Below are 15,505 nucleotides of genomic sequence, written 5' to 3'. Positions count from 1 at the left end.
CAGGTGCTCATCCAAGTGATCTCTTTCATATAATCAGAATGAGAGTACCCTCCTTTTACAAGCAGTGAGTATCCTTCAGGCATTGTCCTGAGGCCTGACATGACAGTCCCATGAGGCCTTTGCTGTAGCTTTGATGATTTTTCGGTGAATAAAGGCAAAATTCCTGATTGGAACCCACTGAAGAAGATAAGATAAAGAATTTCTTTACCAAGATTGACTCCTTGAGATATGAACAGGCAGTTCTCAGATGAAGATAGTAAAGCTATTTATAATTATATGAAAAAATCACTATTGATTAGAGAAATGCAAATTAAAACAACTCTGAGGTACCACCTCAAACCTATCACCTATGGCTAATATGACAGAAAAACAAAATGATAAATGTTGGAGAAGATATGGGAAAATTGGAACTCTAATGCATTGTTGGTGGAGTTGTGAAATGACCCAACCATTTTGGAGTACAATTTAGAACTATGCCCAAAGGGCAATAAAATTATGCATATCCTCTGATCCAGCAATATCAGTACTAGGTCTGTATCCCAAAGAGATCATTAAAAAGGGGAAAAGACCTGCAGGTACAAAAGCATTTATAGCAGCTCTTTTTTGTGGCCGCTAAGAATTGGAAACTGAGGGGATTTCCATCAATTGGGCAGTTGAACAAGTTGCCATATATGAATGTAATGGAATACTATTGCACTATAAGAAATGATGAGCAGGTGCATTTCAGAAAAATCTAGAATGACTTATATGAACTGATGCTGAATGAAGTGAGCAGAACCAGAACATTGTACACAGAAACAATGACATTGTGTGATGATCACCTTTAATAGACTTGGCCCTTCAAAGTGGTACAAGGATCTAAGACAACTCCAAAAGACCCATGATGGAAAATGTCATCCACATCCAGAGAAAGAACTGTGGAGTCTGAACGCAGATCGAAGCACACTATTTTCACTTTTGGTTTTGTTTTTTTTTTTTCTCTTGTGCTTTTTCCCTTTTGTTCTGATTCTTTCACAACATGACTAATGTGGAAATATGTTTAACAGGCTTGTACATATATAACCTATATAAGATTGCTTGCTGTCTTGGGGAGAGGGGAGGGAAGGAAGGGAGGGAGAAAAATTTAGAACTCAAAATCTTACAAAAATGAATATTGAAAACTATCTTTACATAAAATTGGGGAAAAAATAAAATACTATTAATAACAACAAAAAGATTGACTCCTTGATAAAGCATGAAACTCACTTTGTCCCTAACACCACGTTGACTGAGGTTGACAACTAAGACCAGTCCGTGCATCCGGACCAGACCCTGGGACTTGGTCTTTGAAAGGGAGAGATTTCCCAATAGATAAGTAGTCAAAGGAAAGGCCAACAGCGACAATAATTGGCATAGAAATAGCACTTTAAGGTTTGCAAAGGTTTTTACAAATAACACAGTTTTCCTTACTACAAATGTTGGGAGGAGGAGATCTTATTATCCTCATGTTACAAAAGATAAAACTGAGTCACATGGAGGCTAAGAGACTTGCCCAGACTCACACAGCTAGTAAGCGTCTGAGGCAGGATTTGACCTGAGGGCTCTGTCCACTACCCCTAGAAGAACTGCAGACTATTAACAACTACATGAAAGGATGCAAAGGGAATCAACCCTGAGGCTTCAACTCACACCCAGCAAATGGACAAAGACAAGGAAAGATGGGAATAGCCAGGAACTGAAGGGGCTGTAGGAAGATAGGTACACCAGTGCATTGTTGGCAGAGAAGTGAATCATTACTGTACACTTATACTGGAAAGCAATTTAGGATTGTGCAAAGAAAGTGACTAAAATGTCTATGTCCTTTGGCCCAGAGATTCCACTATCAGGCATGTAGCTCAAAGAGATCATTGATCAGAAGAAAGTCCCCATATACACCAAACTATTTATAGCCACACTTTTTATGGTAACAAAAAAACCCGAAGTAGATTGGAAATGGCTAAATAAATTGTGGTACATGAATGTTGGGGAATATTATTATGCTCTAAGAAATGATAACTGTGTTGGGGAATATTACTATGCTCTAAGAAATGATGACTGTTGAATACAGAGAAACATGTAAAGACTTAAGTGAACTGATGCAAAGTGAAGTAAACAAGGAAACAAAAAGGATATACATGATGACTACTACAACATAAATGGAAAGATTCATCACAATAAAACAACTGAAAGCAAATGTTGTAGAAATACAAAGAGCAAACATGGTCCCAAAGAAGAGATATGATAGCACTCCTCTCTGGTTCTCTTTATAGAGGTGGGAGGTTTTTGAGTGTGAAAAACAAAATGTATATGTTTTCAGATTTTTTTTTTTTTGAGGCATTGATTGTTTTTGCTGGGGTTTATTTTTCCTCTTCCTCTTAATAAAATAGTCTTAATTAAATGAGATGGCTCTCTGGAAGAGCAAGAACACTGAGAAAAATTTTTGAAAAACCCAAAAATATATAATTTTTTTTTAAAAGGGAGAGTAGACAGAAAACTAGAATTGAGAGGGACAGAGAAGAGAGGAGCTATAGACACTTGGACTTCATTTCCTGAAGGGAAGGCTTGCAAGCTTGTATATTCATGGGACTCATCCAGGGAACAGGTGCAACAGTGAAACATGGGCTCCCCAGCAGGAAACCATGAGGTCTTAGAAATAGCAGCTGATGGAGACGGTGACAAGATGAAGAGTTCCTTGATCAGACTGGGAACTTCAGCACTTGATGAAAGAGTTCCAGTATTAAGCTCCCTAGATCTAATAAAGAAGTTTATGGACCAAGAACTGAAGAGCCTTGTTGGTTACTGCAATGTGGAGAAATAAACCAGGTCCTTGTACTTCACTGGAATTTTTTGTCCACTTGAGTTTTATGGATATCCAGAACAGTATACCAAATTAAATAAAATCTTCCCTATATTTAATTGCTTGTTGACTCAAGTACCAACAAGTACTTAGGAGCCAAGGGACCTTTACTTTGTGGAAACCTAATTTTTATAAAAATAAAATTTTTATCTTCCCAGAGGAAACCAAATCAGGAGTATAAACCCCCCAAAAAGTACTTATGTCAGAAGTACTCCTAACCCAGGAGTGTTGGGAGTCTCAAATGAGACAATGGATGTAAAAGCACTTTGCAAACCTTAAATTGCTATATAAATTCCAATTATCATCATCATCATCATTGTCACTTTTAGCCTATAGTCACTATGCTTCAAATGAGAGAATGGGTGTACTTTGCAAACTTTAAATCTCTATATATATTCCAGTTATTATTATGATTATCATAATCACCATGAATTTTAGCCAAATGCAGTTACAAGGCTTCCAATCTAGTCATGATTTCATTTCCTGAGTCTTCTATAGCACTCCTGCTAAATTCAAGTGGTGTTTCTAGAGCAATGCAGGGGTGGTAAATGTTTAACAACCAGGTTGGAAGAGAGGTGGAATATGTAAATATGAACACTTTTGAGTTTAATCTCTATTATTTATACTTTTAAAATATCTTTATTTCATTAAATATTTTTCATTTACAAGTAAAATTTTTTGAACATTCATTTGTTAAAACTTTGAGTTCCAAATTCTTTCCCTCCCTCCCCCCTCCTTGAGAAGGTATTATATATGTGAAGGATGTGGCCATTCAAAATGTATTTTCATTATTAGCCATGTTGTAAAAGAAAATACACAAAAACAAGAAAAATTGAGAAAGTAAAAAAAATTGCTTCAATCAGCACACAGAGTTCATCAATACTTTCTTAAGTCTGTACAATCAACAAAACAAATTAAGCCTTGCTTTGTAGCGTGGCTGATTTCCTAGGTGTAAAAACTCACACAGAAAATTTAGCTAAGAGCTCTAGGGAGATAGAGACGAAAATTCATTTGGCCAAGGGCTTCTCTGAGCCTTCAGCTTTCTCCCCCTCTAGAGGCTAGAAAAGAGGCAGCAAGAAAGCTTTTAGAACTAGCCAGGAAGAGCTGGGAGCTGTCCTTGGGCTCCCCTTCCAGCTGATGGAGGCTGGAAAGGTCCATCAGCCCAGGCCCAGATTGAGCCCAGGTCCTGGTCACTAGGGCTCTAGAGAGCCGTCTTAACTAGCTCCAGCACACCCCTGCTTCACCCACCCCCATTCCCTTAATTACACCCCTCCTCCCCAAGATTGAACGTAGGATAAACCCAGAACCTCAGTTTATGGGTCATTGGTTACATATGGATAAAGAATCTATGGACCGGGGAATGAAAATGGTTTACCATATGTCACCGAGCTAATTAATGGTAGAGCAAAGACCCCAACACTGGTCTTGTGAGGCCTACTTAGATACTCCATTATGCTTCTCCTTACTCCCCTTTTCTGTGCTTTCAGTTTCCACGTTCAAAATCACACAAGGATGATCACCCCTGGCCTGATGCTCTCCTGGGGCTGTTGTGAAAAGCCAATGGGATGGTTGAGAATTGAAAATAGAATAAACCTGTATAAAATGCCTGCTATGTGCAAGGCACTGGAAAAGTACTTGGGGAAACTTCATTTTTATTTTATTTTTTATTCATTTATTTATTTTTAGTTTTCAACATTCATTTCCACAAGATTTTGAGTTCCAAATTTTCTCCCCATCTCTCCCCTCCCCCCACCCCAAGACATCATTCATTCTGATTACCTCTTTCCCCAATTTGCCCTCCTTTCTATCACACCCCTCCCTTCCCTTATCCCCAATTTCTCTCTTTTCTTGTAGGCCAAGATAGATTTCTATACCCCATTGCCTGCATTTCTTATTTCCCAGTTGCATGCAAAAACAATTCTCAACATTCATTCCTAAAACTTTGAGTTCCAACTTCTCTCCTTTCCTCCCTCCCCACCCATCCCCACTGAGAAGGCAAGCAATTCAATGTAGGGTATACATGTATAGTTACACAAAAGACTTCCATAATAGTCTTATTGTGAAAGACTAACTGTATTTCCCTACATCCTATCCTGCCCTCCATTTATTCTATTCTCTCTTTTGACCTTGTCCCTCCCCAAAAGTGTTTACTTCTAATAACTCCCTCCTCCCATTTGCCCTCCCTTCTATCATTCCCCCCCCACACACTCTTGGGAAAACTTCAGACATGGAGCAAAAGCAAGGGATGATCACCCCCACACTGCCTTCATATTCCCACATACTCTTTTTTAATGACAATATTTTATTTCCCCCAATTACATGCACATATATTGTTCCCACATATTTTAATGACTTAATATTACATGCAAAAATAATCTTTAACATTGTTTTTTTTTTCTTGATTTCAAGTTCTAAATTCTCTCACTTACCTCTCCCCCTCATTGAGAATGCAAACACTTTGGTATAGGTTATACATGGCAGTCACACAAAATATATTTCCACATTAGTCATGTTGATTCCCACATATTCTTTCCATTGGGGAGTGACTAATTTGGTTGTGGGAGAAGATACAGAGTAAAATTCATTTGGCCAAATGTTTCCCTGAGCCCTCAACCTCCTTCCTGTCTAGGGACTGAAAAAGAGGCAGCAAGAAAGTATTTAGCACTAACCAGGAAGAGTAAAGAGCTGTCCCTGGGTTCCTCTTCCAGCAGATGGAGGCTCTCAAAGGGCCATCAGGCCCTGCTCACTGGGGCTTCTTTATGTTTCCAATAACTCCTCTTTCAAATTAAAATGAATCCCTTGTGTGTATTTCTTCTTGGTTTTTATTTGTTAGAATATTGATGTGTTTATGGTCTCTTCCCTAAAGATGAACCATTCCCTAGCTCTGGGAATTCCATTTCCTTTCCATCCAGTTGCTGGGCAGAGTTTTCCTACCACCTTGGGATCATTACTCCTCCATGTGAGAAAAACTCTTCTCCCCTATTCACCCCCACAACCTCCCAGAAGACATAGACCATCCCACTTCCCATCTGCCTAGACTTGCTACCTTTCTTTTCCTTGATCCCCTATCTAACAGATGGATGTTTGCCTATGGATCCAGCCACTCCCAGTGGGTCCTTAAACATTTTAAATCTTGAGATATTGAATAACAATAAGTAGCTCACTTTTCTGTAACTCTTTACAACTTTACTTTTGAAATTTTCAGGAAAGGAGCTATGGTTATTTTACTTGGGGTGGTAGTGGGGAGGTAAGAGTTTAAAGAAATTGAGCCCAAGGAGATTAAGTGACTTGTCCTAACTTATAATAGTAGTAAGTGACCAAGTTAGGACTTGATGATGCCAGCTCTCTGGATGTTAAGTCCAGGGATTTTTTTATTCTATTACTTGTCTCCTATCACCTCTGCTTTTGTGTCTTTTCATCATCTGTTGGTTCCTTTTAAAGAGACAGGGATGAGAGCTGGTAGGAGTCTTAGTGACCCCAGGAATCAAAAATTGGAATAGGCAAAGGCCAGTACAAATCCAGGAATCAGAAAACCTGGGTCATGGAATCATAGAGAGATGAAAAGGACCTTAGAGGTCATCCAGTCTAATCCCTTCATTGTGCAGATAAGGAAACTGAAGCCAGGAGTAATTCAAGGACTTGCCCAAGTAAATGGTAGCAAGCAAATGGTAGAGCTGGAAATAAAACCTCTGTCCTCTGACTCCAGATCCAGCACTTTCCCCACTGCATGATGATTCCTCTTAATCTTTGGTCATAAATTGGCTGTATAACAAATAGAGGTGGGGGTTGTAAGGAGAAAGACTTTGGTTTCCAACCATTACAGAGATCCAAAAATGGAATGGATTGCCTCATAAGGTAGCGAGCTCCCAGTCACTGGAAGCATGCCAGGAGTTGGAGCGTGGACAACATCCTTAAAATGTTGTACTCAGAATGGCATTGTTGTTCAGTCATTTCAGTCATCTCTGACTCTTTGTGACCTCATTTGCAAAGATATCAGAGTGGTCTGCCATTTTCTTCTGCAGTTCATCTTACAAAGGAGGAAACTGAGGCAAAAGGCGTTAAGTGATTTGTCCAGGGTCACAGAGCTACTAAATGTCTGAGACACCAGATTGGAACTCATGAAGATGAGTCTTCCTGACTCCAGGTCTGATGCTCTATCTACTGTGCCACCTACCTGCCCCAGAAGGAATTCAATACTTCAAATGTAGTCTGACCAGGGAGGATGGAGGACAGTGAGACTATCACTGTCCTCATTCTGGACACTAAGCTTCAGTTTCTATAGCCTTGGGTCCCTTCAATTTGTTAAGTAGCAGCACTTTGGTAACTCGAAGGAAGTATGTTACACTTTGAATGTGGCATTAAAGGACGCGGCTCTGTTACTACTTATGTGACCTGGAGCAAATCACCCACCTCTGTGGGACTCAGTTTCCTCACTTATAAAATGAGGGTGTTGGACAAGATGGTTTTTAAAGTCTTCCAGTCCTAAGTCTATGCTCCTAATCTTTGGGTTCTGTCCGGTGACTGGACCCCTGCGCCATCAGGCAGTGAGGATGGGGTGTGGGTGGGAGGGCAAGGCTGCCCATTTGAAGATTCAGTTTTCTAGTGGAGATTCAATTTTCATTTTAAACGAAGGATTACATTCTGTCTTCTCATGGGTTGTTTCGTTTGTTTGTTTTTTTGTTTTGAGAAAAAGACAAGTGTCAAGAAGGCTAAGCCATGCTGCCAGAGCTGAACCTCCTCTTTCCTGGGAGGTGGGTCACTTGGGATTCCCTTCTCCCCCACTCTAAGGCATAAACTGAAAGTACAAGTGGGCTTTAGAAAGGTGGAGATAACTGGGTAAAATCTGGCACTTACATGGGTATGTGATGTAATAGTTCCCAAGCAGCTAGTATTCTGGGAACTAACAAATGTTATTTTAACACTTAAGGTTCTGCCCAGCATTAACATTCTATGCTCCAGGGCCTCTCCTAGCTCTGACATTCTATGTTCTAAGGCTCCCTTCAGCCCTGCAATCCTGTGACTTGTGGGTAGCCACATCCTCTTTCAGTCTGCTTCCTAATGAAGTGACTCTTTCTTCTCCACAAGGTAACTGTTGTCCATCCCATGGGCAGAGCAGGGCAATGAGCCCAGCACCATTCATCTTCATCTTGGTGGCTGCCAGAGCCAGGTTCTCAGAAACCTTAATGGAATTACTTATCGATCTGGTCTCCTCTCAGATGCAAGGGACAGTGTGCAAAGGTTAAAGCATCAGGATAAATGGGGGCAAGAAACAGCAGTTTGGACAGATGGCTGATGGAAGGCAAAAAGAAGGATGGCTAACATCCTTACAGTTATTCTCCTTTGGAGGCACAGAACCCCAAAGCAGGATGAAGCTTTTAGATTTGTTCTCAGGATGTCTCCATCAATTTCTGTCTATCTTCATCCTTTTCTAGCCACTGTCCCTAGGTCCCTCATGCCAAAGGGACCATCCCACCCCAGGTGGGAAAAGGGGAGCAAATAGGAGAGTGGTTTGACATAGTGACTAGGAAGGAGTCAAGAGAGTCTGACTTGAGTCCTGATTCCACTGCTTATTAGCCATGGGACCTTGTGCAAGCCACCTCACCTCTAAGCCTCATCTGTCAAATCGAACTAATGAGACCTGCTTTGCTAACTTTGTGGGTCTACTGTCAGCTTCAAATAAACTCTTGTAAGAAGAATACTTTGCAGACCGTAAACCACCATATAAACGTAGCTATGTGACTTGAGACCTGTCTCAGAACATTAAGCATCTCATCTTTCAAATGGGTGCAATTCTTGCCCTGCTCTAATAGTGCCAGGATATTTAGTACTATTATGAAGATTAGATGAGGTAGTTGTAAACTACAAAGCTCTTCTATAAATGCAAGAGATTCTCATCCTACTATTGCAAAGTTAGAATGTTAGAATTAGAAAGAAAATGGTCATTTAGTCAACCTCTTCCTTTTGCAGGTGGGGAAAGTGAACCCCAGAGAGGGGAAATGATTTGCCCAAGAGCACACAGTGAGAGTGGCCATGTGGGGGACTGGATTTCATCAGAGCTGTCTCCACCTGCTGGAACCTCAATGGGGTGGCACCTGTGAGTTCTGTAGTTCCAGAGTGGATGTAGAATACGTGAAAGGGTGCTTTTTTTGTTATCGCTGTCCCCTTTACTGCCTGCCTGATGGCCTCAGTCATCTGTGCCCTTTTGCTCCTCTCCCCGGATGCCATCAGTTCAAGCCTTTTCGTAGGAGCCAATTAAGACTGTGTGGGAAGTGAGAAGCAGCGGCTGCTTGCTTTCTGGGAGAAAGGGTCTATAGATATTCTAGTTCTAGTAGGTTTGGGGTCAGGGTGAAAAGAAGGGGCAGCTGCTTTCCCATTACCATGGCAAACCGTCCCATCTGGAGTTCAAGTAGTGGTGGTGGGAAGGTTGCTGAAAGGAGGTAGGGGAGGTTGAATAAGTCTGAACCATGAGACAGATCAAACAGAATCTGAGTTCCGAATCCCCACTCAGGTCCTTCCTATGACACTGGACAAATCACCTTCTCTTTCTATGCTTCAGTGTCCTCAGATATTGGTTCATTCTTTGTCCTTGAATCCCTACCACAGTGCTTGGCACATAGTCTGTACGTAATAAATGCATATTGAATGAATGAATTAAGGGAATTAGCTTAGATGACCTCTAAAGGTCATTTCTAAATCTCATGTATGTGTCCCTGGGCTGCTTAAGGGGATGTTTTAAGTCCCCAGGCATCCACCTAATATCCTCCCACATCCAGACATTGGCTCATCCCTTCCCAGCCTGACCATCCTTCCCACCCTCTCCTCTGATCAGGATTTGGGTTAACCCATGCTACGTGGTGATTGCATCTGAGTTCTAGGGTTCACCATCTCAGCAACCACATAGTTTCAAGACATGGGGCTTGGAATCAGGAATGGGCTCAAGTTCTGGGCAAGTCAGTTGACCTTATGAACCTCAGTTTCCTCATCTTCAAAATGAGAAAATACTATTTTGCATTCTCTACTTCACCCAACTATTTTGGGAAAGTGTTTTGTAAACCTGAAAGCACTATAGAAATGTGAATTACTGCTATTATCATCATTACAAAGATATAATTATAGCATGCAGCCTTGGGTATAGGGACATAGAAATAGAAGCCTTGATATTTTCTTTTTAACACTTGTTGAATCCCTCTTCCTAATGACTTCAGTCACTCACAGTCCCAGTGGATGATTAGGGAATAGTTCAAGTTGTGGCTAGGGATCATACGTGTCAATCTCCACTTCTTTCTCCAGGCCCTCTTCCTTTCTCTCAAGGCACTGAGGATCATTTTGGTGAGTCCCAGTGAGCTAGGGAGCATCATGCATTGTGGATTAGATGAGAGTAAATTTTCTCTCTCTCTTGTCCCATTGGATCCTTTCTGCTCTTCTGATCCCTCCCTTTACTTCTGTGTCACTAATGATTCCCATAAGCACAGAGAATGTCTCACTATACAAGAAAAGCAGTTGCTTCTGGAGTGGAGGGCAGCAGCTCAATTAAAGGAATAGTTCACTACTAGTTTTAAGCCAAGAACAGAAGAATAAGCATAGCTTCTAGGCATGCAAAAGGTCCATCCCTTTACCCCCCCCCCAAAAAATTGCTCCCCCTTCCAAAACATCTCCAGCATGCTCATTCTCCAGGCCAGCAAGAACTGGAGAACTCCTAAATCATTCTCCCTCACCCAGAACTTATCTGGTTGAAAATATGTGGACAAATTTAAGAGAGCAGAATGACTCTCCCTCCCTCCACACTTAGGAGTCACAAAACTGACACTGGGAATCCAGGAGTGTCTGTGGACAGTGATGCCTGTCCAGGTAGGATGCTGGTTTGGCTCAGCCATGATGTCCTTCAAAGCATGCTCTATGAAAGTCTCCCTTCATCAAGCTGCTGGGCCAATTATGGCCAACTCTGGCTGGAGGTGGGAGAGTGTTATCTCCCTGGGCTCCCAGAAACTTCTTCTGGGGACTCTGAACTAGCTGTGATTCCCCTTGGGAAGAGGGGGCCAGGCAACAAAGAACAGGAATGTAGAAATGGCCCTCCGACCCTGTATCCCTCTTGTCTATTCCTTAACAAGACAGGCATTGTGGTCTAGTGGACTCAAAAAACCTGGATTCAAATTCTGGCTTTCTTCTTAACTCTCTGTGTAATTTTGGGCAAATTACTCCCCCTCTTGGGAATTCACTCTCCTCACTTGTAAAATGAAGGGGTGCTATTCATCTGGATGATTTCTAAGGTCCCTTCAAGTTAGAAATCTTTTAATCATTTTCACCCCCATCCCCAGCCCAACTAAACATGCTCATGTCATGTATTTGTTACAAGACCTCCTCTGAGACTAACCAATCCAATCTTTCTGAAATGGGATTGGGGGTGAGGTGGGGAGGCTCTTGGACCACTGGGGCTCCTTCACCCAGGCCACTGTCTTATCTGGACAGTTAGCTCCCCTGCCCAGGCCCAGGGATGCTGTTGCACTGGTTGGCATTAGAATCACAGTTGTTGCGGGAATAAGTCTTCATGACACTGTAGTAGACAGGAGTCATATATTGGGATGGGGCCTCGGGCTGGGCTGTGCTACACCTGCACAACTTCTGAAAGGCCGTGCGGAACTTCTGAGACATGAGGTTGTAGATGATTGGGTTGACGGCGCTGTTTAGGTAGATGCAGATTCGACAGAAGAGGAGAAACCAGAGATTCAGATAGGGCGGGTTGAGGAAGGAGTTGACCACCACCAGGGTACGATATGGCATCCAGAGCAGGGCAAACAGAATTACCACCACAACCAGCATCTTGGTGACCTGTCAGGTAAGGAAGGGATATGAAGTTGTGTTCAGATTTTGTAGAAGAGACAGGGCACTGAATTTGGGTTTACTAGCTATGTTCCCCTTGAGTAGGTCAGTTAACCTCTGAACCTCAGTTTCACCATCTACAAAATGAAGACAATATGGGACCATGTGTCAACTTTAATGTAATATCTCAATGGTGACTCAGAAGCTTCACTGGGTCCATTGTGTTAACATTTCTCTGCCTCTTTCCAGGAATGGGCTGATCACTTTCCATCCTACCCACTCCATAACCCCTCCCCAAGCACCTGGAGTCCCAACTTATTAACCATGAAATATGAAAATTTGATGACTCTGTGAGTATGGTTTCATTCCTTTACCAGATTCACTAATTTTAATTCAACAAATGCTTATTAACTCTTTCTTTAGAGCCTTCTAATTGGTCTCTCTACCTCATTTCTCTCCCCCTTTCCAATCTGTTCTTCATACATCTGTCAAAGTAATATTATTAAATCACTATCCTGCTCAATATATTCCATTTGCTCCCTATTACCTCTAGGATGAAATGCAAATCCTTCTGTTTGGGAACAAAAGCCTTACACAAACTGGCTTCACCTTACCTTTCCCAGATTATTTTATATGACCTCCTTCAAGAACTCCCCATTCCAGGCAAAACTGGACTTCTTACATTTCCTCACATAAGACTTTTCATCTCTTTTCTCTATGCTTTTGCAAAAGCTGATCCCTATGCCCAAAATGCATTCCTTTTCTTCTTCTTTTAGAATCCCTAATTTCCCTCAAAACTCAGCTCAAGTGTCATGTTCTGCACAGGGTTTTCATGATTCATTCAAGGGCTAGTACCTCTCCCCTTCCGTCAAGTGACCTTGGATTTATTTGGTTTAGATTTCATACATGTGTATTCATGTATGTGCATGTTGTTTCCCCTGTTAGATTTGTAAACTCCCTGAAGGCAGGAATTGTTTCTCTTTTGTCCTGGTATCACCACTAGGTGCTTAACAGATTCATGTTCATTGGATTAAGCCATTACTCTCTAACTTGAGAGTTTTTGAGTCTGTGAAAGATGAATTTGTGAGTCTAATTTTTCTGTGATTCAATGAATCATAGTCTGCAATTCCCCTCAAGGCTCATGTCACACTCCAGGTTCTTTCTCCTCCATCTGAAAACTCCCTGAAATACTGTCCTTTTTCTCCCTCTCTTTGTGGCTACTCTTTCAGACTTCCAGGTTCCTGCTTCCTCACAACCTGTGCAGCGCTCCTTCCATTTCACATTCTGCCTTGCAGCGACTCTGAGGACTTCTCCTCTGAGCTGGACAGAGACTCTGTAGAATACTGGGAATCTCTCTGGAGCTCTAACTAGCTGCATTGCTTATAAACAATCCAGGGGGATGAAAGTGGGGGCTGCCCAGGCAGACACAGTGAGTAAGCCCACCATTAGCACTTCAAACTTGCTAATTAAGTCAGCCTCTCAACCTTCCTCCCCCAGCATCACTTGGAGTTCTAATAGCTGGTTTGGTGGTGTGAATCCTGGAGGGGCTGTTATTCTGGTGCTTGGAGAGTTGCTGGAAATTCAGAAAATATAGCCTGAAGGACAAATTATCAGTCCCTTGCCCCAGGTTATTCCCTTCCCTAGTCTCTATGAGAAATGCAGCCAGAATGGAACATCATCTGCAAAGCCATTGGAGAAATTCCTGTGAAGTCAAACTGCTGGCCAGGCACCACCGCATACCCAAATATAGCCCAGTGTTTCACATGATGTTCATGAGCAAGACTTGCCTTCTTTGAGCCCCAGTGTCTTTATCTGTAAATGATTCGACCAAGTTCTCTCCCAGTTCCATCATTATATATTCTAAGATCCCACCTAGCTCTGATCTACTGGATTTGAAGGTTCCTCTCAGCAGTAACATTCCATGTTCCAAGGTCTCTTCTAGTTCTGACATTTTATGACATAAGTGGGCAGGGAACTTTTTGCAGGGAAGGTACAGGGTAACCAAATCCTACAATGATAAAGTCCGCTATTACAGCAGTTAGATGTAGGTTTTTGTCTCAGGAGAGGGAGAGACTGGAGGTAGCACTTCAGGCCAGAGGGGATGGAGACCTGAACTAGGGTGATAGCTTAAAGATGGAAAGGACACAGATTATAGAAACATCATAAAAGATCAGATGTTGATAATGTGTGGGAATGTGCTTTGACAAAGTTTGAAGAGCTAAAGTCTAGTGATTCATGGCCGATTCATTTGTTATAGGGAAAAATCCTAAACCTCCCAATTTTTCTCACTACTTGAAAAAACAAAGCAATTGTGAAGACTCCTCAAAAGAGGCCTTTAAGCCTTTCAAACCAAACTGGACATGTCAGAGAATCACAGAATTTTGAGAGCTGGAATTAATTCAGTGCCTATTAATCTTACCCGTGCGCCCAAACACTCCCCACTACAACCTCCACGGTGGGAGGGACCCCATGACCTCTTGAGAAAGCCCATTCCACTTCTGGACAGCTCCAATGTTATGAAGTTTTGAGTTTTGTTTTCCCAAACTGGCTTCTTTCAAAACTTCCACCTAGACCTGCCACAATCAGACCCATCGAGTTCCCTAAATCTGACCCTAACCCGCACAACAAACTTTGCTTACACGCCTTTGAGGCTGCGTTCCCCATTCCGGCGTTCCCTGCCCCTCTTGACCCTACGGGCAAAGGAGAAAAGGGAAGGATTAGGGTTAACTCTTACCTGCTTCCTGGAACTTAAGGCGCCCCTGTTCCCGCGGCACGAGAAGCGAACTGACCCCTCGGAGCGCGAAGGGAGCTCTACCGCGCGGCCCTGGGGGAGTGAGCCCGCAGGGTCCGCTTCAGACGCGCCAGGCAGGGGACCTAGGAAGAGGATGCGCGCTATGAGCGTGTACAGGACAGTGGCCAGTCCCAGCGGCAACACATAGAACAGCGCGAAGTCTAGGAAGTAAATGGGCAGGTAGAGTTTGCGAGACACTCGATAGCCGCACTGCACCCGCACGCCATCGGCGAAGGTCACCTCGCTCGTGTCCACCAGGAAGAGCCACATGACGCAATAGGCTGCTGTGCCCATCCACACAAGCGTGATGATGCGTTTGGCCCGGGCCACCGTGCAGAGGGACTGTGCACGGATGGGGTGGCAGATGGCCAGGTAGCGCTCCACTGTGAACGCTGTGAGCGAGCCTGTGGACGCGTTGATGCCCAGGTACTGGAGATAGGTGATGCACAGGCAGCCAGCGTGGCCAAACACCCAGGAGGCCACCACGTCGGACAGATTGGGCAGTCCAGCCGCCAGTAGCACAAGGAGATCAGCCGCTGCCAGACTGACCAAGTAGCAGTTGGTGGGAGTGGCCATATGGCGTCTCCGGGCCACTACCAGGATTACCATTGCATTGCCTACGATGCCCACGCTGCAGATGAGCAGCACCAGCGCAATGGTCACCACTTGAACAGCCAGGGGCGTCCGAGGCATCAGGCCCAGGGTTCTACCGGAATCCGAATTGTTGACTGACAGACTGCTGACTTCCCATGTTCCATTCTCCATGGTGGAATTACCCTTGAAGGAGACAGGAGGAGACCAGTGAAGAATCGTCCACCTCTAGTCACTTTTCATGGCACAGATTCCAACTGTTACCCCCTTCCCTCCCCTTTTCCCCATCCTCTGAGGAGGTTACTGTACGTAGCGTTAATAAGATATAGGTCTGAATCCTGCCTCAGACACTTACCAACTGTGTGACCCTGAGCAAGTTACTTAACCTCTCTGGGCTTAGTTTCCGGATCTGTAAAATAAGATTGTTAGAC

General features: G+C 43.1%; 1 protein-coding gene across 1 annotated transcript; it reads right to left on the bottom strand.

Moving 5' to 3' along the window:
- Positions 1 to 9,774: 9,774 nt before the first annotated feature.
- Positions 9,775 to 15,260, bottom strand: LOC140520037 (thyrotropin-releasing hormone receptor-like). Its single transcript, XM_072633663.1, has 2 exons — positions 14,427 to 15,260; positions 9,775 to 11,701 (listed from the first exon to the last, which is right to left on the bottom strand). Exons 1-2 carry the CDS (start codon positions 15,246 to 15,248, stop codon positions 11,342 to 11,344), a joined length of 1,182 nt encoding a protein of 393 aa, XP_072489764.1. The 5' UTR covers positions 15,249 to 15,260; the 3' UTR covers positions 9,775 to 11,341.
- Positions 15,261 to 15,505: the final 245 nt, after the last annotated feature.

Source organism: Notamacropus eugenii, chromosome 1 (genome assembly GCF_028372415.1).
Source record: "Notamacropus eugenii isolate mMacEug1 chromosome 1, mMacEug1.pri_v2, whole genome shotgun sequence".
NCBI lineage: Eukaryota > Metazoa > Chordata > Mammalia > Diprotodontia > Macropodidae > Notamacropus > Notamacropus eugenii.
The sequence above is the reverse complement of the archived record's forward strand: the minus strand, read 5'-3'. Positions and strand labels throughout refer to the sequence as shown.

What these genes read in the sequence shown, in the direction of transcription:
- LOC140520037 (XM_072633663.1), bottom strand. Translation starts at nt 15,248, where the DNA reads ATGGAGAATGGAACATGGGAAGTCAGCAGTCTGTCAGTCAACAATTCG. An exon ending in CCTTAAGTTCCAGGAAGCAG is followed by an intron (nt 11,702 to 14,426) that starts GTAAGAGTTAAC and finishes CTTACCTGACAG; the next exon opens with GTCACCAAGATGCTGGTTGT.